This window comes from Notechis scutatus, chromosome 1, assembly GCF_049901735.1.
Source record: "Notechis scutatus isolate UNSWTSFEM ecotype Mainland chromosome 1, rNotScu1.2, whole genome shotgun sequence".
NCBI classification, from domain to species: domain Eukaryota; kingdom Metazoa; phylum Chordata; class Lepidosauria; order Squamata; family Elapidae; genus Notechis; species Notechis scutatus.
In genome coordinates, this window is record NC_142009.1 from 276,046,469 (window position 1) to 276,069,895 (window position 23,427).

The window sequence follows — 23,427 nt, forward strand, 5'->3', positions numbered from 1 at the left end:
AAAATTGATGTTCCCTTTTCCCAAAGTGCCATTTTTTGTAAAGATAAACATTTGCCTTTTCCCCGTTTTGTGATGTTGTAGTTTAGTCATAACAGAATTCATTTCTGTTTTCAGAATGTTTTGGAACTGACAATATGCGATGAAGATTTCTATCGAAATGATGACAACCGTGTAATTTACTTTGATGTAGCTAAAATCCCACTTGGAGAATCAATAATGGTAAAATTTGAATTGGATCACCTGGTGAGTGTGAATAAATTCAGACCCTTTCTGTTGGATGGGAATTATGGGAAATCAAGTCAGATAGATCTGAAAGGCATTGAGATATGGAAGGCTGATCTAGACAAGATAAAATAAAGACACACTGTTTCTTTTATGAGGAACTACTGAAGAACTAAAATGGTTTAGTTACAAGGAACACACACACACACACACACACACACACACACACACACACACACACTGGTACCTTGGTACTCATCCTTAATTGGTTCTGGGAGGAGCGATGAGTACCAAAAACAATGAGTACCAAACAATTTTTTCACATAAGGAATACAGCCAACACAGACAAGTTCAAGCTTTTGCATTGAGCTTTTGCATTGAGTACCAAACAAATGATGAGTACAAAATTTTCATGTCAAAATATGTTGAGTACCAAATTTGTTGAGATTCAAAGCATCTCTTGGAACTAACAATATGCAATGCATTCTACAGAAATATAGTGATATTACTTTAAGAAAGAATATAATTAAAGAGGAAATAAAAGGAAGAAAGAATAACTGTTATATTTAGACTCACAAAACCTTTATAGGTAGTCCTATTTGCACACTCACATATAAATACACATTTTCTTTTCATACACTGATTCAGCTTTCTCTATTTTCCTTTCCCCTTCCCCTCATCCACACCCTTGGGATGTTGGTAGGTTTTTTTTTGGAGGGGGGAGGGTTTCAGGTTAAAGCAGTATTGGTCATCCTTGTAACCAATCTCAAAAAGTTGTACTGGCATCTTCCAAGAGGAAGAAGAAAGGCTGTCCGAAGGCCCCCACAACTTCCTTCCTTCCTTCCCTTCCCTTCCCTTTCCTCCCCTCCCCTCCATTCCCTTCCCTTTCCTCCCCTCCACCCTTCCTAACCAAAAGATCCTATCTCACCCTATTTAAATTCTTTCAGGCCAGCCTCCTCAGTGTCACACCTGCATGTTCTGATACTACCTCCAATATTAATTACTGCCTCTATAGTTTTTGATTGGAGGGGATGCAATATCCAGTTTGGTCAATGTGTGAATAAACTTTTAGCCACTCTGTTAAGGCACAATGTTGGCTGGGGTATGCCATTGTGGAGGTAGCCTATACTTCATACTCCATCATAACATGGACAACTTTTAATAACCACAACCCAACAGATTATATAGATGCCACTTCCACTTCCAGGAATGTAGTTGCCCCCCAAAATATGGAGCCACCTGAATAGAATCAGGACAGGCCATATGGGGAATGGCCAAGAGCCTGCAATGCCACTGTAATGCACTGAAACAAACTATAACAAACTATAAGGCATATAATAATTTCAAAAATATCTCCCCAGGAAATTTCAAGACGCTTGATATGAGCTCTCCATAGCCACACCAGAAGCAATTAGATGGTTAGCTACCAAATTATAACAGCTATTCCATTGCAATTCTTTGGCTCCATATTATGGTGATTTTATTATAGCTTTATCTTAATTTAATATTTTGCTCCCATATAGCATTGTCCACATATCATTGGAGAGAGAGCAAGAGAGAGATATTTCTGATGCCTTATTTAAACTAGATTTGTATATCAGTGAGTGCATGACCTCTGTAGATGCCATATGCTAAATAAAATTTAAAAATCCAATCTTGTATTTGAATGGAAAATATCTGGGCATCTATCTCAACAAAAAGATGCAGTAGGCCAGTAGAATGGGCAAAAGAATCCCTCAAAAGTCACTCAAAAACTGAATCTTTTGAAGAGACAATGTAAAACATCTGGATAATTCCAAATGTCTAAATATCTATGGAGATTCTCAGTTATCCAGGTCATGGTTATTCCAAAAGTGCTTTTTGAAGAGGCAGCTGGACTTTCTGTTTTTTCTTTGAAGATATTTTGCTTCTCACCCAAGAAGCTTTTTCAGCTGAAAAAGCTTCTTGATAAGAAGCGTAACATTTTAAAAATAAATGAACAGTGTTTGTATGGAAATGTGATCATTTGGAATTATGCTGTATTCAAATAAGATGTTTTATTTGTTTTGTTAAAACTCAATAAGCAGCTTTCAGAAAAGGTGTTTTATGTTCTTATGTTTTATGTTTCGTTTGTTTGTGTGTTGTCTTTAAAAATTAATAAAATTTGTTTTAAAAAATAAATAAATAAATAAATGAACAGAAAGTTCAGTTTCCTCTTGAAAAAAGCACCTTTGGGACTTCCAAATGTCACCCTATGTAATTGAATGCTATATTATATAGATTTTTTTTACTGGTCCGGAAGAATTCTTATATTCTGACTCAATCTGCCAAAAGCATAATGTCTACTTTGAGTTTAAGTTTTAATTTTTTTTTTTTTCTATGAAAACCACAGCATCAACCAAACTTTTTGTTACATTTTGACTGAAATTTAACCAAGACCAGAATCTGTTGTTTTAAGAACTGGATTTAATTAGTTCAGGCTATTAGATTACATCAAATATTTAGTTTGAATATTGAATTTTGTTAAACAGTTGATCTAATTATTAGTAATCCATTAACTATGCAGATAAAGGGAAACAACAATGCTGTTCAAAAGAAAAGTATTGAATGTACTTTCATGTATCTTTTTAAGTGAGCATGTCTTTTTATTGAAAGAAAATGGGACTTGGAAAAAAATTTCCAAGGTGAATGGTGGTTATTGATTATTTGGTAACAGTCTGTCATATGTGTTACATTTTAATTTTCAGGAAAATGAAGAAATGGAAGTTGAATTTACTTTGGAGAATATGTGAGTAACCCAAATAACATTGAAATAAATTATTGGAAAGTCCATAACAATATAAATATAATATTGTATAAATAGTAGAACAACTCATTTTTTTCACTTGCTGTCCATAAAAAAAATCAAAATCATGTCATTCGAATAATAACTGTTCTTTGGTCTAGTAAGTGAAGAAAACATTTGCCATGGAGTGAAGTTATTGTTTCTTGCATAACAGCTGTGTGAGTCTCAAATCAAATCCAATTTTTAGAAGTTAACTTTCTCTATTATGGTTCCTGCAAATCAGGGAGTAAATCAGAAAACAACCTTGTTAAAGTTTGCTGTTTTGCTTTCAGCTGTCATCCAAGACCTCTGAATTGCTTACAATCTATTTCAATATAATGATTGAAATCATACAGATCTTAAAGAGCAGCAACCATGCAACAGCATGAGCTCTCATTGGATGACAAGTTGTCCATCTCCTACAATATTTAATGTCTCGTCTCACTAATTACTCTAGAAGATTCAGATACTCAAGAGTATTCTAAAATTTAGTAGGGGAGGAACAATCCTTGTATCTTACCTTAACAAAACAAAACTATAAAAAACCTTGTTTTGCCATTTGGCAACGCAACAAGGCAAAGGAGTGTCCTACAACCGCAAAGGGGCCCCCAAGCGGTTCTGGACCACTCTTCATCTCTACTAAGCCCTGGACAGAGCAACTCCGCTTTTTTGCGAGAGAAAGCTGTTCACGACCGCACCCTCAAAAGATCTGAATGAGAAGGTCAAACAATGGCCACAAATGCTCTTCTTCAAAAAAGAAAAAACTGGCAAGACTTGTTGATGTCAGCAGGTATCTTACCTAACTGGCCAGTGACAGCCACGCGGCCTTGCGTGAGAACCGGGCCACCTCCTTGGATACAAAACCTTTGGTCGTAACAGGAACCTTGCGCACCTGTGACAGCAAAAAGAGCAAGAACCGGTTAACGCCACTATGGAAAAGGGGACCCCCTGGTTTCTCCCACCCCCCTTTCTAACCCTTTGGGTGGGGCCGCCCACGTCCTTGTTTCTTTGTTTTTTTTTTTTTTCCATCATTCCTCCTTACTTACTTAAACAAAAAAAAAAAAAAAATTGGGTCAATAAAAGGGCCATCACCAAGAAACACAATATCCCTGAAGATATCATTTCCTTGACAGAAGAATACTTAGCAAGCCTTAGATAGATATATTCCACACATAGCAAATAGAGTCAGGAGTTATCCAAGATCTAACCTATACAAAAGTTTAAAGGAGACAACCAGCACTTTGAATAGCATCTGGAAATTAACTGGCAGCCACTGAAGTTCCTGCTAAATATATGCACATGGACAAACCTTAGCACATCCATAACTACTTAGGCTGTCACGCCCTAGACCAGCTGTAGCCTCAGAATAGCTGTCAATGACCGCCTCAGATATGGAGGATTACAATAGTTCAGATGGAAAATGATAAAAGCAAGAACTGTCAGCATTTCTTTTCTATGGCAGTTGGTGCACCTGATATAATTATGTTAAACCTCTTGACCACACCTCCACCTGTTGTTCTTGTCAAAGAGGATTCTCAAACCATGAACGATGTCCATCAGAGCAGTGCAACCTATTTAAAATTAAAGATGGAGTCAGAGGTCAGTTGGCTTCAAACCCCACATTCATTCATCTTTCTGAGAGTAAGCTTTGATGGTTTCCCCTATCCAGACTCTAACAGCCTTCAAACACCAAGGCAGGATTTCAAATCTTTACAGTAATGGTTTTAAATGATGCTTGTTTTTTCCCTTGAGTTGAATCTGCTGGAATATTTTAATTAGTAGGAGTCGGAATTTCCTCCATCATAGAAAGTAATATAACTGGTGCCTGGCTTTTAGCTGCTTGGCATATTGGAATGTGTATTACTGTGAATCATGAAGGCATTAACATTAAGAAATACAATTTTCCTTGAAATATATAAGTTAATGTAGCTGTAACTGCTAAGCTATAGCTCGTGTTGAATCTTTGTGTCTTCTTAAATTGTAATTTTATATCCATATTTCTGTTTTCTAGAGAGGGGCCACTTGAAACAATAGCTACAAATGGAGCAGTGGTGGTAATTTTTATTTATATATTTGTTTCTTTAATCCTTTATTTTCCAATTAGAAAAATATGAATCTGCTCCACCTAGAGCAGGATTGTGCAATCTTTGGTTGGCTAAGAGTCCTCTTTCTTATTGAAAAACATGCCTTGTCCACCTTCATAAAGGTAGGCAGAATCTAGAAAGGAACTGAGTGACGTCAAAATAAAAATGAAATTTAATTACAAGAAAACAAATTACAGTGATTGATGTGATTATGGAATTTCTAATCGGGCATTTGTTGATCCATATCCTTTGTAATTTACCTTTTCTGATGCATTAACATTGTAAATTATGGAGGGCGCTTCAGTGGCAATAGTTAAATTAAGAATGCCTACATGAGAATTTGAACTGGTTTGCCACATGAATTGATTCAATCCTTCGTTAACATGCCCACATCTCTTTATACATTAATAAACAAATGGTTGAAATTGCCTGTTCACATGGATACAGGCTAAAACAGAAGAGGCTCATTCTGTTAAATATTGAGGCTATGGAGATATCTGAAGCAGTGCTTAGTTTTAATGAAGGGTGGAGCAAAGCACTTCCTCAGAGCTGCTTCCTTGCACTAACTATTGCTTCATCTTCTGGACCCTCTGCCTCTTCTTCTACAGCCTTGGGATGTTGCTTTCACTTCTACATAGATAATTGTCATTTCATCAAGACTAGGATTGATGGTATTTGCTGAATAAATATTAAGTGGAAGTAGAACCATAGCTTTCTGGTAACTACATATGGTTTAACCCAGCCTCTGCTGGCATAAGTCACTCCAGAGTTTTGCCCATCATTGTTAATGGTTGTCCAAGCATGAACATCCTGTGTGTGTTTTTTGGACTAGCCTTTCAAAATATGTCCTTTGAAAAATATTCAACTGGAATTCCTATGGCAAACCAATTTATTCTTAGTGATGCTAATTTCAGAACTTGTCCATGTGTTATCTGTGTTATTTGGTATAATCTACTAACAAATTACTGATTCCAATGAATCAGACTGCTCATCTATGTAAATATGGGAATAGAAGACCACAGTTCTGCCTATGAGAGCAGATAATGTAAAAAGGAAGGTTTTGAGGATGTTGGCCACTTAATAGATAAAAGCATGCCTTTACAAAGCAGGCCCTCTGCAAGCAATATCTAATTTTGAACTGTCTCCTCTTCAGTTTATATATGTCATAACTGCTTGCTAATTAATTTATAAACTTGATATGTCTATCCAAAATTATATAGTATCATTCAGCATTACATCAGAATAAAGTTTGCAGCATTTGGTTTAGGAAATAAAGTTCACTGCTTGCACAGCTTTCTCGGAGATGGAAAATGTGAGGAAATTCCTTTCGTTGCAGTGTCGTGAATTCTGCTGCTTGGAGTTTCGGGTAGACAGGAAGAAGCAGAAGAAAAAGAAAAAGCATTCTAAACGTGAGACTATATTGTATTACAACCTTCATAAACAAATGATTAAAGGTTCAGGTATCGGGTTCTAAAGGCTTTATGCATAATTGCTGGAATTTCTATTCAAGGATTTGTTGACCCAGATTACACCTCTATATTCAGAGCATTGGGCTCTGAATATCTGAAATGCCCAGATTGAAAAGGTGGGCCAGGTCAGGTAAAGTTCAGCGTCATGAGAATTTATATCCAAGCAAGGAAATTATTTTCCTTTCAAATCCATTTTTTGAAACATTGATAATTTTTTTTTATTGTAGTAGCTCAAAATTGGGAATGTCTAGTTTAATGGGGAAAAAAGAACTAATGACATGATAGCAGTGTTTCAATATATCAGGGGCTGCCGCAAAGAAAAAGGAGTCAACCTATTTTCCAAAGCACCTGAAAGCAGGACAAGAAGTAATGGGTGGAAACAAATCAAGGAGAGAACCAATCTAAAACTAAGGAGAAATTTCCTGACAGTTAGAACAATTAATCAGTGGAACAACTTGCCTCCAGAAGTTGTGAATGCTCCAACACTGGAAGTTTTTAAAAATATGTTGGATAACCATCTGTCTGAAATGGTATAGCGTTTCCTGCTTGAGGTGGGGGTTGGAATAGATGACCTTCAAGATCCCTTCTAACTCTGTTATTCTGTTAAAACAAAGCTGAGTCAAAATAATAAAATAGCCAGGAAGAAAAATTTGCATGACTATAATGTACATTGCTCAAGATCAGCATAAAGCCAATCATATTTTGGACAGAAGCATGGCCATGAGGGAATTACAAGGCCTTCTAGGTTTCATTAGTTGAGAAATAAGACGGATTTCTATGGACCTCTCTCTGGGAGTAAGCCACACTGATCCCAAGCTTCTGCACATAAAAATTTATATCATAATATTTATAACTTTTATTTATACATATCCAGACCATGTTTTCCAGCAATGTTCAAAGCAATTAATAGTTTTTTAAAGAAAAGATTGTAATGAGTTATAATTCATATCTATAGGCGGCATTGATATTAATGTGTATACTACTACCCTGTTTCTCCAACAATACGGCCTCCCCCAATAGGAAGTCCCAGCATGTTTTATAGGCATGAAATGAAATTAAGCCCCCTCCCCCCAAATTAAGGCCTATATTAAAACATGCAAAATGGGGGGGAATGGTGGGGGGGCTTGCCATTAGGAAGTACTTTTGTTGCACACCCGGATATGGTCCTGCCTGCATTGACCCCGATACGAAGTGCCCCACCAACGCCGAGGTCAACATCCAAGCCATCGCTGCCCACCCACCCAAAGATGCAAGGGGGGGAATTAAGTCACCCCCGAAAATCAGCCTAGCCATTTTTTCGGGACTCAAAAAAAAATAAGACCCAGCCTTATTATATGAGAAACACAGTATTTTTTTTACTTTGCACTCTCTTTTTAGAACAAGATGTTGAATGTACATTAAAAGGATCCTTTGAAGAAACTCAAAACATTTCATTAACCTCTGCCAACAAGCTGCAGTGCACCGAACCTTCCTTTTTCCACTATGTCAAGTACAATCCAGCAGAACTGGACATTCTTCTTCCAGGAAAGAGATCATTTCTCTCTTTTGTATGTTATGGCTGAGCATGGTAGTAATCTGGATAATTTTGTGTAGTTATTTTGCTGGGAGGGGTATTTAAAAAGTAAAGATCTTTTGTTTGTTTGTTTGTTGTTTAAAAAGCATCTCTATTTCCAGTGCTCTTGTATGTCATCTGGAATTGATGCTGCCAAAGCCAGAAAGTTGACCTTGCCTGTACATTTATTTCCTGTAAATCAGGAAATAATCAAAGAGGTGAGTACATGCCTAATTTTCAGGGTTTTTTTTCTCTTTTTTTTAAGGATCCTTCAATAAATTTCCCAGGAGCAAATAAAATGGTATGCAACTGAATCACTTCCTGGTATATTAAAGTTAGCAAACCTCAAGTTACTTTGAATTAACCTCCGGTAATTTCCATGCTCTTCCTCTTCCTCTCTTGGTACCATTATACCCAGCTAATGTTTAGCCCTGCAGTTATTTTCCTTTGAATCAAAATAGCATGATACAGCTCTTACTGGATGATATCACAACGAACATAAATCAGGTTTCATCAGAGATTAAAGACACTCTTCCATGAGAAAAAATAAGTCAAATATTCCTACCCTAACACCACCCTCCCCAATAAAAACCAGTAAGGAATACTCTAAAAATGCAGAAATAAGTACTTGTCTGGTTGATGTAGTGCAGTTAGGAGGAAAATGGAATTAATACATGAGTTATCAACTTTGAGGGGGCAGATTGGGAATTTTGGAATTGCTCCAGAGTGACTTTTGTTCTGAAACTACTAAAAGAAAGAGTAACCAAGTGACCCATACCTCTCACTGAGGGCAATCACTATTACAAGATAATTCCTAGCAAAGATTTAGAGATGACAATTTAGCTCTAAATTTGACAATTTAGTTAGGAGAAAGGCGCAAATTAAAAAAACAACCTCACAGAATAGATGAAATGGAGCAATTATAGAATATGTAAGTACATATTGGATTTTCAGTACTAGGCCAGAGACATGGAGTGAAACAATCTGGTTCTGACTAAGGAGGACTTTTGAGTACTTCCTGATAAGCTAACAGATGAATTGATGATGCAAGGCCAACCAGAAAAAACTTTTCCAATGTTGTATTAATCGATGTGTGATTGAAACTGAAGGAAGTTTTGATCTCATAGGTGAGACTTTGGTGCAACAGTTTAAATGGGTCCATATAGCCATTAGAGAAACCTATGCTTGTGGTAGCAGTTGACAAGGAAGTGCTTCAAAGTGGTGAAGTTCAGAGGTGGTATTCAGCATGTTCTGACCAGTTCTGAAGAACCAGTAGCAGAAATTTTGAGTAGTTCGGAGAACCGGCAAACACCACCTCTGACTTGAGATTTTACAGCATCCTTCCAGTGCCATGGCCACCAAGCTATGCCCACAGAACCAGTAGCAAGAAAATTTGAATCCCACCACTAACGAAGTTGTATACTCCAACATTGCAACTGACAATAAATGATCATACAGAATTATTGCCTCTTTGTGTCACAGCTTTCTTATATGTCCACATTGTGCTGGGCATTAAATGACTGCAAACCCACAGTCCAGATGCCCCTTAGAAGCAAGGGATGATTTCTGCCCCCTCTCCTAATGGAAAGATATCCCTGAAGATTTTCATATGGCTTCCATACTTAAAACATTCCAAACATTATTTAAAATCTGGTTATTCCCACAGGCCTGTGGATAGGGTGTTTGTGGAGCCCTTCGTATTTAATATTGTTCTTTTGATTGCCTATGTTCTCTTTTATATGTATTGTCACTTTAATATGGATGCCTCCACCCAAGGAGTCACCTTCCAAATTACAATAAATCAATTTCAAAAGATTCACTGTCAAAGGCTGCTCCGATATGCCCTCCTCCTCCTCCTGATTAGCCTCAGGCTGTGCCTCTCGGTTATCTGCCGAAACCTGAGGCATAATCAGGGAGGAAGGCATTGCCGAAGAGGAAGGTCCTGGGGAGGAAGGCATTCCCAATTCCACCTCCTCCTCATCTTCCGAATCCTCTTCCTCTAAGAATGCAGACTCAGGACTCGGAGCCACAACAATGAGTCACTTTTTTAATGACATGTGGTTCTTAAAATGGAGTACATTAATTGTAATAACTTTTCAGTAAAAGTAGACTTTGCACCTGAGATCCTCTCCTGTGTGGGCAACTTTTGGCATGTTTCCCACCCATCCTCTGAGTATATCCTTTTCCCTATTGGGGAAAAATTATATGATAATATCACAAAACAGCTGCGGCATGTCAATCCTAAGGGCAAAGTAGCACTATTTATGTATCATACACTGCAGGGATAAACTTACCTTAATATTAAGTCACAAATTTTAGGTTTTGGCTTTGCCAGCCATTAAGACCTCAGGTTACCTATAAATCAAGCTACTACTGTATGATTTATTCGAGAAGCCATGGGTGGAAAAAAAAAAAAGTGGCTTTGCCAGAACTATATGTGAACTCAGCAACAGTGAGTTAGTGAGGAATTCTGAAGTTTCTTTACAAAAATGTCCTTCTAAAACAGGGAGAAACAACTGCCCTCATTTATCCTCACTGACAATCCTCCATGGCATTTCACATAAATCTGTAGGATATTTTAAGATCCTAGATGCAACTAATATCTCCATAATGTTGTGAATTCAATTATTAGGAAGTGCTGAGAGATACCCAAATATTTGCATAGTTTTAATACCCTGTATTTAATATTGGTACCAGTATATACAAGCCTCATCTACAATATATATTCTTTTTTTTGGTAAGAAAGGTAGGGAGATTTCAGTAAAGATAGTATTAATAGTAATTAACACTGTGCATTCTTAATTTTCAGGATAAAGAATTTAATTTACACTTCACAGCACAGAACTGGTAAGATGTTTTTCCTGCCTTCTATAAATTTATCTCCTGATGTTCTGGATATTTTTTTAAAAAAACTCTCCCAGGAGTCAACCTTTGACTATATGAACATATACATATTGTTTTCTTGTCATCAATACAGAATCAATTTGCCATTTGTTTCTATCTTACTGTATTTATTTGACTTTCCAGTACTGATACCTTTTGGGTGGTTTCCTATCCAGGTAATAATCAGGTCTAGTCTTGCTTAGTTTTCTGAGATCTTCCCGAGATGGCTAAGTGCACTCATCTGCTGGACTGTTTAAAAATATATTTCCAAAAATATGTTTGCTATTGATCGCGTGATCCCAAATTAACACCTTTTCACAGCAGTTTGCTAATAAAAAGGGTTTAGTTTTATTGAGTTTGTTTCTAATGTTGAGAATTAGAAGTTTCTGTCAAGATTGCACTCTACTTCCTGGGTGTAGGTGGAAGGAAGTCTTCTTGCTAATAAATCTAACTTTCTAAACTTAGAATGGAATGGCTTTGGAGTTTTCATCCTCTGAGGACATGGGTATGATCTAGCGAGATAAATATCTTGGTTTCAATTGTTGTGACCAAATCCAATATCACGCCATTACATCAGGTGTGGGAGTGTACATTTTTGAGAAGGAATGCAATTGCATTAAGAGTAGATCTGCCTACTTCCATATGAAATCCCAGCATGATTCATTGTCACAATGCTGCAGTAGAAGACTTTGCACAAGAAGAGATCTGGGCAGGGCTGTAGCTTTTTGCAGAGCGGTGTTGAATATATTTCTGTGTAAGTAGGATCTATTTATGGAGAAAACATCCTTCTAACATAAGTTATGATCCAGGATAAATATTTGTGGGGTCCTTGATGCTCTCTGACTTGCTTGCTTTCTAGCAGACATTGCATTACCCAAATGCACTAATGATGTTGCCTAGTTTGGGTAATGAAGCATCTGCAGGAAAACAAGCAAGCTCAGGGGTGGGATTCTACCGGTTCGGACTGGTTCAGGCAAACTGGATGTTAAATTTACATCTGGTTCACCGAACTGGTATTTCAACCGACTGGCTCACCCCACTCCTCCCCTCCCAGGAGTCTCCACGTGGCCCATTTTCAATGGAGGTAAGTGCAGGGTCCGTCCGGAGGGTCTGGGAGGGGGAAAAACGGGCCTTCCGGAAGTCATGAAACGGGCCTTTTTCCAGCTTCCAGTGGGCCTCCAGAGCCTGGGGGAGACTTTTTTCGTCCTCCCAGAGGCCCAGGGGAAGCCTCCGGACCCTTGAGAGGGCAAAAATGGCCTCCCCCAGGCTCTGGAGGCCCACCGGAAGCCAGAAACAGAAAGTTCTGATAGGCAATGCCCACTATGCCACGCCCGCCCAGCAACCGGGCAGCGAATAGGTTGCTGGGATTTTTGAACCCCACCCCTGCCTTATTTCAACCCTGAGCTACAAATATTCTCCTTTATTGATAAATATTTCTGTTGCAGCACGTCAGACCTGGATGTACGCTTAGGGTTTGATCTATGTCCAGAAGAAGAGGCTTTCCTGAAAAAACGGAAGAAAGTGACTGCTGCTGCTTTCAAAAATATTCTCCAGCTTGAGGATGACCTGCAGGAAGATGAGGTTAAGATTTCAGTTTTATATCGATGGAAATTCTTCTGTGAGCTGTTTACTAATTGGGAAACAAAAAGGTTATAGTCTTTAATGCTTGTAATTTTCAAGCTTCTTTTCTTTAAATGCACTGAAGCGGTCACATGGAGTTTCATGTCCTTGCTTAACTTATTCTGAGTTATTTTTTCCCCTCATGTCTGGGCTATTTATAACAGACCCCTCCCTTATTATTGCCAAGGCAGAGAGGTGACATCAGACTCAGGTGTGTTTTGTAGCTCCATCTTCAAACCAAAAGGTCAGAAAGTAGGATTTGATGGGTTGAAGGTCCAGAGAATACTTCTCTGTTAATATTCTTACTCTCATTCTACAAAACTTCATAATCAGGCTAACTTTATTAGTCTTGTAGCAGTAAGAGACACAAAGCCCCATTACTTTTCCTCAGGTTCCTGGCTGAATTGTATCATTCCATAGTATGAGATATTCTAAAACAAGAACGTACAGCCTCCATTAGCTCAAGGGCAGCACTAATCTTTGCCCAGCATATCAAGTGAACAGTGGCAGGATCCCATCAGGGCAAAAGTAGGAATGCAAGAGTTACAGAAGCCATTGTATTCTGTACCGTCTACATCGCTCTTTTTTTTTAAAAAAAAAAGTGAAATGTTTGAGCCCAAACCATTTGGTGAAGCTGAGGTCACAGCAGGAATCCTGACAAGCTGTATGACACCCATAAGCATTGTACATTTGGCATTCCTGCTCTACATCTTGACTTCATAAGCTTATTAGCATAGCATAATATGCTGTATTAGCTTCTCCCATTACAGGTAGTCTTCGACTTACAACAGCACTGAAAAAAGGGACTTATGATCATTTTTCACACTTACTGTTGCAGCATCCCCATGGTCACATGATCAAAATCCAGATGCTTGGCAACTGACGTGGATTTATGACCGTTGCAGTGTTCTGGGGTCATGTGATCACCCTTTTGTGACCTTCTGATAAATAACATCAATGGGGAAGCCAGATTCACATAACAAACATGCTACTAACTTAACAACTGCAATGATTCACTTAAGAACTGTGGCAAGAAAGGTCATAAAATGGAACAAAACTCACTTAACAAATGTTTCATTTAGCAAAATAAATTTTGGGCTTGATTGTGGTCGTAACTGGAGGACTACCTGTAATTGATTTGTTTTCATCTCTGAGTCCCTAGACAGCCTTCTTTTGAATAAAGGTTCTGCCAGGTTCTCTAAGTATGTCAGGTCCCTGAGCATGTTTCATAGGAATATCCAGGGGTGGGATTCTACAGATTCTCACCTAGAACCGGTTGTTAACTTTCTAAGCAGTTCGGAGAACTGGTTGTTGGAAGAAATCTCCATTTGTTCTTCTCCACCCTTCTTGTATTCTTGGCAGTAGGCCTAGACTTACTGTCTCCAAAGGAGGCTTTTTTTTTTTTTTTTGCTGGTACTTTCTTAAAGGGGAAGGGTTGTTTTAAGCTTTTACACTGCTGTTGGGAGGAAATACTCCCCTGTTGAAGTTAGCACTTTGAAAAAATAATTGAATAATGAAGCAGAGCTGCCAGAAAGAAGCTTTTAATGACAAGGAACCAAGATGAGTGACATTCAACAAGGCTTCTTGGCTAGCTAGAAAGATTGACATTTGAACATGAGTTTACATACCCTTTTTGAGTTTTGGTCTAAAACTGGTGACCATTCAAAGTTACAATGGCACTGAAAAAAGTGACTTATTTTTCACACTTACGACCATTGCAGCATCCCCACTATCATGAGAGGCCAGGCGAGGAGAAGCACCCCTTGATGTGAGTGACGTCAAGTTGGCCATGCCCACCCAGTCACATGACCAGCAAGCCATGCCCACCAACTAAGTCATGCCCACACATGCCCCTTTTAACCGGTTGTTAAAAGAATTGAATCCCACCCCTGGGAATATCTATTTAAAGTGTTGTGATTGAAAAGTTTAGGTATCTCACGGTGATTATATATTAACTATTTTGATGAACAATTGTGTTTTCCCTGTGTTTAGGTACCAGTGGTGGCAATCATGACAACAGGTGGTGGGATCAGAGCAGTTACGGCGATGTATGCTCACCTACTGACATTGCAGAAATTAGGTGCTTTGGACTGTGTGTCCTATCTCACCGGATTGTCTGGCACAACATGGTAAGCCTCATGTACTCCAATGAGATGTTCCTGAAACAATAAAAGGAAATTTTATTAACCTTCTTCACTGGAGGTTTTTAAAGAAGAGTTTGGGCAGCCATTTGTCCAAAATGGGTATAGGATCTCCTGCGTGAGCAGAGAGTTGGTCTAGAAAGCCTCCGAGGTCCCTTCCAACTCTGTTATTCTGTCTTCTGCAAGTAATAATGAGAAGTTTTTTCGGCAGGTTTGATATAAGACACATTGCGGTAGCAATTATTCATTGATGCAATGGATATAAAAAAGTCTACAGCAGGGGTGTCAAACTGGCAGCCCACAGGCCGGATGCGTCACACACAGGTCACACCCACCCCAGTTCCGCGAAGGAAAAAAACTCACAATAGGTCAACTTGATGCTGTGAGGTTGACACCCATGATGTGAGGGTTCCAGAAAACCCCAACTCCAATTAAAAAGTCCGAGACAGACATTTTCTCAAAGTTCCTTTTATTAGAGTAGGCATATTGGCGCATTTGGGAAACCCAAATCTGAAAGTTCCGGGTTTTCCTCCAATAAGTAAAAAATTACAAATCTACCCCCTGCACCCATTATTTCATCACATGCCCCAATGATCATCCATTCCAACTTGAGACGCCCCCTCCACTACTCTCTATTCCAGATGCAAGAATAACACAGCCTTGACTTTAAAGAAGAATGTTATTATGTCTAACCACATACACTCCAAGAAATTCCCCCTTGCATCTTCCCACGCTCAAGAATGTGGCAGCGTGGAAGCTTCTGGTGCTAATATGGGCTTCCAAAGCTGACATGGTCTACAGCAGGGGTCTCCAACCTTGGCAACTTTAAGACTTGTGGACTTCAACTCCCAGAATTCCTCAGCCAGCAAAGCTGGCTGAGGAATTCTGGGAGTTGAAGTCCACAAGTCTTAAAGTTGCCAAGGTTGGAGACCCCTGGTCTACAGCGTAGTTTTAAAACCAGGAGACACAAATCTACCGCATATTACTATAGAATTGGTATCATTTGCAGGGAAGGTCACAAGGAAGTAAGCTCAGGCTACATACCAGGAGAAATGCCAAGCCCACAGGCAGAAACAAACAGCCATATGAAATGATTATTTCTCCTTCATTGGAGGACTTTAAACTGATAAAATCAAAGTAGGTTAATTGAGCAAAGTGCCTGCTGTCAAAGAGGCTGTAGAACAGTGGTTCTCAAAGTGTGATCCACAGGGACTTTCAAGGGCTGCACAAAGTCAAATAAATATTTACACATTTCTCAGTTTTAATTTTTAACCCCATAAGTTTCAGTAGATATCATCCATATAAACCAAAGCTCTTTTTTTAACAGTGTAAAGGGCCCTGAGATCAAAACGCATGATCAAAACTGAACAGGAGGGTGGATCAGATGACCTCTTCAGCCCCCTGAATCTGATTCATAGGTTTATGTTTTCTTTCTTTTCGGTTCCTAAACTTGCCTATGTCCCTTTCCAGGACAATGTCACGCTTGTATCAGGATCCCAACTGGTCCCAAAATGATTTAGATAAGCCACTCAGGGATGTGCAAAAACATGTGACAAAAAACATGTTTGTGGCCAGTTTTGCCCCAGAAAAGCTGAAGTACTATGCAAAGGAACTGTGGCAACGGTATCAAGAAGGATACAGTGTGTCTTTCACAGATCTATGGGGATTGATCATTGAAGCAATGCTACACAGGGAGGTATTATACTATTATTTTTCATTTTTGGTGTTTTTTTTTAATGAATGCCTGCTTCGTATTAAATTTGATTAATCCGTGGTTTGACCAATAGATTTATTATATTTATACTGTTGATTATAGCAGTAGCACTTAGACTGATAGCTAAAACACTTAGCACTTTACAGCCGTCTCTTTACAGTTTACAGCAGGGGTGTCCAACCTTGGCAACTTTAAGACTTGTGGACTTCAACTTCAAGTCTTAAAATTGCCAAGGTTGGATACCCCTGGTTTACAGAGACAGCATATTGCCCCTAACAATCTGGGTCCTCATTTTACCAACCTCGGAAGGATGGAAGACTGAGTCAACCTTAAGCTGGTCAGGATCAAACTCCAGGCTGTGGGCAAGAGTTAGCCTGCAATACTGCATTCTAACCACAGCTTTATTATGTAGATCCTCTTTATGTGGAATAAACATTGACAGGGCTACAAATCTGCTGTGATTGCTTCTGCCAAACAATAAGTTTCAAGCTTCTAAAAAAAAGGAATGTTAATAATATAAGCACAACTGTGTACATTTTAAAAGGGTAAATATTTACTACTAATTTTTTCCAGTTCCAAAAACCTACTATATCATTAAATCGTATTCACTTTGAATTATGTTATTTAGGAATATTTAATGTGATTTTTGCATGAATAAATTAATAGAAAATTATTTTAAATATTCTAGCATACTGTGGTATGTTTGGTGGACTTCAGTTCAAAGAAGCACCTCAATAAAGTTTCAAATCCTGAGCTTTTTATGTCTTTTGCAGCTACAATAACTATCCTTGCAGTCTTATCTTAGCTTCTGTAGTTATTTTGTATATTTTTGCTATAATTATGTTCTTGTTTCTTTCACAAACAAGGAAAACCCTCACAAACTTTCAGATCAGCAGCAGGCCTTAGCTGATGGACAGAATCCTCTACCTATATATATTTGCCTCAATGTGAAAGAGAAACTAAGTAATCGAGGATTCAGAGGTAATTGTAAATTGCACTTACATTTGGATATATACATAACCAAAACCTGCAAAAATATCTGATTCAGAAATAATTAGGCCTTAGGCCAGTCACATTCTCTCAGCCCTAGGAAGGAGGCAATGGCAAACCACTTCTGAAGAAACCTTGTCAAGAAAACTGCAGGGACTTATCAAGACTGACTCAAGAGCACAATCAATCAATCAATCAATTAATCAATCAATCAATCAATCAATCAATCAATAAATAAATAAATAAATAAATAAATAAATAAATAAATAAATAAATAAATAAATAAGTAAGTAAATAAGTAAGTAAGTAAGTAAGTAAGTAAATCCACATAAGAGTCAATAAATTTAAAAGCAGGTTTACAGATTTTAAAAAGAAGTACAGATTAGTTGGTTGGAGCAATTTGGGTGATGCAAAAGTCCTCATTCAAGAAAAAAAGTTCCACTTATAAGAGAAGACATCCCCCTATATAAGATGCTTTAAAAAGTTAAGTGGACATTGGTCAACCCACTAGTGGTATTGCTTCTCTAAATCAAATATTCCAGGAATGGCTCTGGCATATTTGGATACCAAGGATCTAAAACAGGGCTGTCAAATTCCCAGCCCACAGGCCTAGATGCGTCATAAACTGGCCACACCCACACCCAGTTTAGCGAAGGGGGGAAAAGTCCTGATACGTCATGTGATGGTGCCGTGACAACGTGAGTGTCAGCTTTGGAAGCCATATGCTGCCACAATTGGGTCTGAGAAAGTGGGAGGGAGGAATTCATTTAAGTATATCTAGTTAGACAAAATAAAATTCTTTCGTTTGGTTCAAGGTCACTGAGTGTGGCATATAATGAAATGGGAATCTTACTTTAGGACAGATGGTGATTGGACCATGTGATGTGGTGATGGCTAAGGGGGGATGGATTTGTAGTTTTGACTTTCGTAAGGTAGCCTGGAACTTTTAGTTTTGGGATTCCACAGATGTGCCAGTTTCTATCCAAATAAAGGTATCTTTGAGATATGTCTGCCTCAGAGTTATTAATTGGAATGGAGGTTTGCTGGAACACTGACAGTGAGTTTGATACCCCTGCTCTAGAATACTTGACTCTCTTCCATTTGTTTCAACAGGAAGGAATAGAAATAAACCACAAAGCTCTTTTTTTTTTCAGAATCCCCACTTCTCAGCCCATGCAAACTTCTCCAGCCCTGATCAGTATGTTCTAGAAAAGCTTGAAAATGAGGACTTGTTTACTATTTTACTCCTTTCCAATATTTAGGATTGCTTCTCTCCAGTTATCTGATGTATGGCATGTGTTAAAGATAACTCTTATTAAAATTTATTTATTTATTTATTTGATTTGTCAATCGTTTACAAGATAATAGGTATAAGTATATACATAGTTGTGAATACATGAAATGGGTACATATAAGAAAAATAAAAGAAACAATAGGACAGGGATGGTGGGAACGTTGGTGCACTTATGCACTCCCCCTTTAAGAAATTTATTTTTTAAATAAATATATTGAACTTTATATATTAGTTCTTCTTAATATGCAAGTATTGGAAGTCTGGGTGACATAATTTTAGTATTTAAATAATTTATTTATTTTTTAAAAATAATTTATTTATTTATTGAATACAATCATAGAATTATATCATGACGGGCAGCTATTTAAACTTATTGAATAAATAAACAATTAAAAACATAATATAAAATGTTATTATGAAAAACATTTTGGGATATTATGCTTTTATGTCTCTGTTTTTAGAATGGTTGGAATTCACACCATATGAAGTTGGATTCCAAAAATATGGTGCCTACATTCGTGCTGAACACTTTGGTAGCAAATTCTTCATGGGTCGTTTGATGAAGAAAAATCCAGAATCACGTATCTGCTTTTTAGAAGGTAACTGAATTGCTAATTAAAATACAGATGCCACTAGTTTCACACTGAAATTTACAAAATTTTGTTTGGAATAAGCAGCACCTTGTATTCTTGGTTGCAGCAAAAATACACTATAACTGAAAATAAGTTTCCATTTCTCATGGAAAAGCAATGAAATCTCACAAAAATAAGCTAGGTGCTACTTATAAGTGATGATTACAAACCGTATTACTTGATCTGTTCTGATTTATGAGAACAGAATTGTATGAGTATAAAAACATACATTTATTTTTGTAATTGGACAGATGAGTAAAAAGTACTGCCTAACAAATTCAAGGAGACATTTACTGATTATGCAGTATTCTAGGGCGTAAAATTCTACCTGAGGCACAGTTCAGTTCACAGCTGACGTATGATTTCAACCACAATGTTCTGGGCTAATCCTTAAAATAACATGTCAGTATATATAACCAGTTATTCACTAATATAAAATCTAACATATTATGAAACAATAAAGTAGAAAAGGAAAATAATCATTTAATCACAATTGTTTTTAAGATTTCACAAAAGCACTCCTGCCAATGCAGGAATAAGACCACACCGAGAGTACTGCATCCAGTTTTGGTCATCACATTATAAAAGAGATGTTGAGACTCTAGAAAAAGTACAGAGAAGAGCAGCCAGGATGATTAGGGGACTGGAGGCTAAAACATACAATGAACGGTTGCAGGAACTGGGCTTGGCTAGTCTAGTAAAGAGAAGGACCAGGGGAGACATGATAGCGGTCTTCCAATATTTGAGAGGCTGCCACAGGGAGGAAGGGGTCAAGTTATTTTCTAAAGCTCCTGTAGGCCAGACAAGGAATAATGGATGGAAACTGAACAAGGAGAGATTTAATCTGGAAACAAGGAGAAACTTTCTGACAATGAGAACAATCAACCAATGGAACAGCTTGCCCTCGGAAGTTGTGGGAACACCATCAGTTGAGACTTTCAAGAAGAGATTGGACTGCCATTTGTCAGAAATGGTGTAGGGTCTCCCGCTTGGGCGGGGAGTTGGACTAGATGACCTACAAGGTCCCTTCCAACTCTGATTATCTTTGCTCTTGCAGGAATCTGGAGTAGCGTGTTTTCTGTGAACATTATGGACGGCTGGTTCCTGTCTACCAATTCAGAAGATTTTTGGCAGATCTGGACGCGTGACAGAATAACTGAAATTGGTAAGTTGCTTTGACATCTTCTGCTTTGTTCGATAATATGGACTGAGGCTACTTTTATCCTTCCCGTATTTTTATCTGGTATCTTTACAGTTTAAGATACTGGTACAAAATACCCAGAATTAATAATAATAATTGTAAGAAATCTATTATCATTCTGGTATCAGGACTATAACTGCCTGGATTTCTGGTGGGGAAACAGAGAAAGCAAGGTTTGATCCAGTCCTACTGGCCTTTTGATTGGCTTTCAAAACCACCAATCACAGGTTATCTTTTTGGAAGGGTCCTGGGAAGCCCCTGTCCTGTCTGTCATGCTGTGTTTCTTTTCTCAAGTAGTAACAATGGCAGCTCTCTACACTCCCTTTTTATAAAATACATTACAAGGGCTGTAGGAAAGCAAATGTTTTATTTGCAGGAGAAGGTCCCCACTTCAGTCCCTGAGGCCTTCAGAACAATTGAAAAAATATAAGAGAGTAGTTATCAGTAGCTGCCAAAAACAATAATTTAGGTGGGCCAGCACTTTCAATATAATATCACTTAGTGTCATTTAGATAAAATGGACAATGTAGAAATTTAATAAATAAATGCAGCTGTTTTCTATGGGTTTTGTTAGGAATATAAGTCACCTAACAGCGATTTGGGTTGGAAATATATAAACCAGGATAGACATTTTAATACTGTCTCTTTAAGAGAATCGTAAAAGTATAATTGGGTGTGGTTTCTCAAACGGCCATAAGATGGACCCAGAAACCTGGGTTGTCTTAGTCTTTGTTTCAGAAGAGAGTGTGTTTCAGTGAGTCTCTCTGTTTCCTTCTGTTGGAGAGTTTTGCCGTTTCTTCTGACTATTATTCATGGATTTGATGTAAGTCTGATACTGAACTGTTTTTGACACTGGACTTTGTTATTGGATTATCCCTGGACTGAAAACTGACTGATCTTACCTGTGAATGACTTTGGACTGCTTATTTTTGAACTTTGCTGAAACCTTTATCGACAGTAAAAACCTACATTTACTGTACAGTGTATCTGTGTGCTTTGTGTGTATTATTCAAACACTACTTTCAATACGTCTCCCTGTATGCGCTCATTCTCCTAACGGGGAATTACCTCAACAGGTTTCATAGAAATAGAGTGATATCAGATCCCATCTCCTCCCTGTTTATCCTACTCCCTCTCTCCCTCTCTTTTAGCTATTGTATTTTATGTACTTTTGTAGCATTTTATTTATATAGTTTTATTTTATTTTTTTAATATTGTAAGCCACCCAGAGTTACCCTATGGTAAGCTGGATGGCCAATAACTTGAATAAATAAATAAATTTCACACCTACAAATCAGACAGGTTTTTAGTTTCATAGAAATGGTACAATGAATCCTATACAACTCATAACTTTGGTGATGCAGGTGATATAGGAAAAACCTGTTTCCCCATGCACACAAATATCATAGCCCATCAAGATCCCATTGCTGAAAGCAAAATGCTAAATTATACCTGTGCAGTATTCTGCTTTTTAAAAAAGTAAAATGGGTGTGTCACAGCCCTTTGGGGCAATGAAACCCTTGTGTACATTATTTTTGATTATTTAAAATTTCATCAGACCAGAGAGAAAAGTGAACTATTAACGAAGTCCAGATGAAATGAGAAAAAGTCAGTCAGTCATCATTAGACTGTGATGTTTTTCTGTGTCATGTATGTGTATCTATGTGGGTATATGCATAATGGTTATCTTTTGAGTGCTGAATGCAAAAGATAACTTCATTTTAATGTAAGCTGATTAATGTACATTTAAAGTGATAATACAGATTCTATTCTATTCTATTCATCCTAATTCTATTCAATTCACATTTCAAGTGTCTCATATTAATCGGTTATTATAGTATGGACCAGTGGTGGGATTCAATTTTTTTTTTACTACCAGTTCTGTGGGCGTGGCTTGGTGGGCATGGCAAGGGAAGGATACTGTAAAATCTCCAGTCAGAGGTGGTTTTTGCCAGTTCTCCAAACTACTCAAAATTTCCGCTACCGGTTCTCCAGAACTGGTCAGAACCTGTTGAATACCACCTTTGGTACGGCCGTGGAAAAAAAAACCCTGCATGCATTTAATGTATATTATTTTGTCTGCAGAAGACCTTATGTGCTGTCCAAAAGCATATAAGCTACCCGTTCGAGTCCAGCATCCTCCAGGAAGCCTTGCCAGCATTTTGCAAGATGTTATTATGTGGCGACCTGCTGTGTCATTGATCCCCAATTTTCTGAGAGGTTGCCCAATGCACAACAAGTATTTAGAGAGTGGATTTGCAAACTGGAAAGGTATAGTTTCCTTTTAATTAAAGATCCTTTTGAAAAGCTTGTACTCCAATGATACTCTTAGTATGTAGTGGAGACTTTGCTGTTTGTTTACAAAAGCTAGATTGATAGATGAAACCAATTCTTTTATCAAATTACTGAAAGGCAAATATTTGGAAAAAAGAAGTCTTGCTGTCCACTGTATAGAAGAAAAGTTACATTATTGTCCCTCCTGAGCTGCAGTTACATGATTGTGTCTATTTTTTAAACTTTTCTTGGAGGAACACTATTGCCTGCTTTTAACCATAAACATTTTTCATTTAGATTGTGATCTTGACAGTTTCCCTAACCAGCTAACTGGAGCTGAAGAGCATCTGTATCTGGTGGATAATGCATTTGCCCTTGATACCAGCTATCCCCCACTTATGAGGCCGGAGAGAAAAGTGGACGTCTTCATACATTTAAATTATAGCTCAGGTTCACAATTACGGGTGAGAAACATGACACTCCATTCCCAGCAATTGTGCTTATAAGTCCTTTTGTCCAAAGAGGAAGTTGACTGTCAGAACTCAGTT

General features: G+C 37.9%; 1 protein-coding gene across 1 annotated transcript in view; it reads left to right on the forward strand.

Annotated features, from left to right (window-relative positions):
• Positions 1-23,427, forward strand: part of LOC113410160 (cytosolic phospholipase A2 epsilon-like) — a 37,893-nt gene that overhangs the window by 11,752 nt on the left and 2,714 nt on the right. Inside the window, exons 3-17 of the mRNA XM_087951670.1 lie at positions 115-243; positions 2,949-2,989; positions 5,037-5,079; positions 6,446-6,518; positions 7,956-8,125; positions 8,253-8,348; positions 10,940-10,977; positions 12,459-12,594; positions 14,626-14,762; positions 16,245-16,470; positions 17,355-17,469; positions 19,234-19,371; positions 20,462-20,569; positions 22,691-22,876; positions 23,177-23,343. Coding sequence (XP_087807796.1) covers positions 115-243; positions 2,949-2,989; positions 5,037-5,079; positions 6,446-6,518; positions 7,956-8,125; positions 8,253-8,348; positions 10,940-10,977; positions 12,459-12,594; positions 14,626-14,762; positions 16,245-16,470; positions 17,355-17,469; positions 19,234-19,371; positions 20,462-20,569; positions 22,691-22,876; positions 23,177-23,343 — 1,803 coding nt within the window. The remainder of the gene's footprint in view (positions 1-114; positions 244-2,948; positions 2,990-5,036; positions 5,080-6,445; positions 6,519-7,955; positions 8,126-8,252; positions 8,349-10,939; positions 10,978-12,458; positions 12,595-14,625; positions 14,763-16,244; positions 16,471-17,354; positions 17,470-19,233; positions 19,372-20,461; positions 20,570-22,690; positions 22,877-23,176; positions 23,344-23,427) is intronic.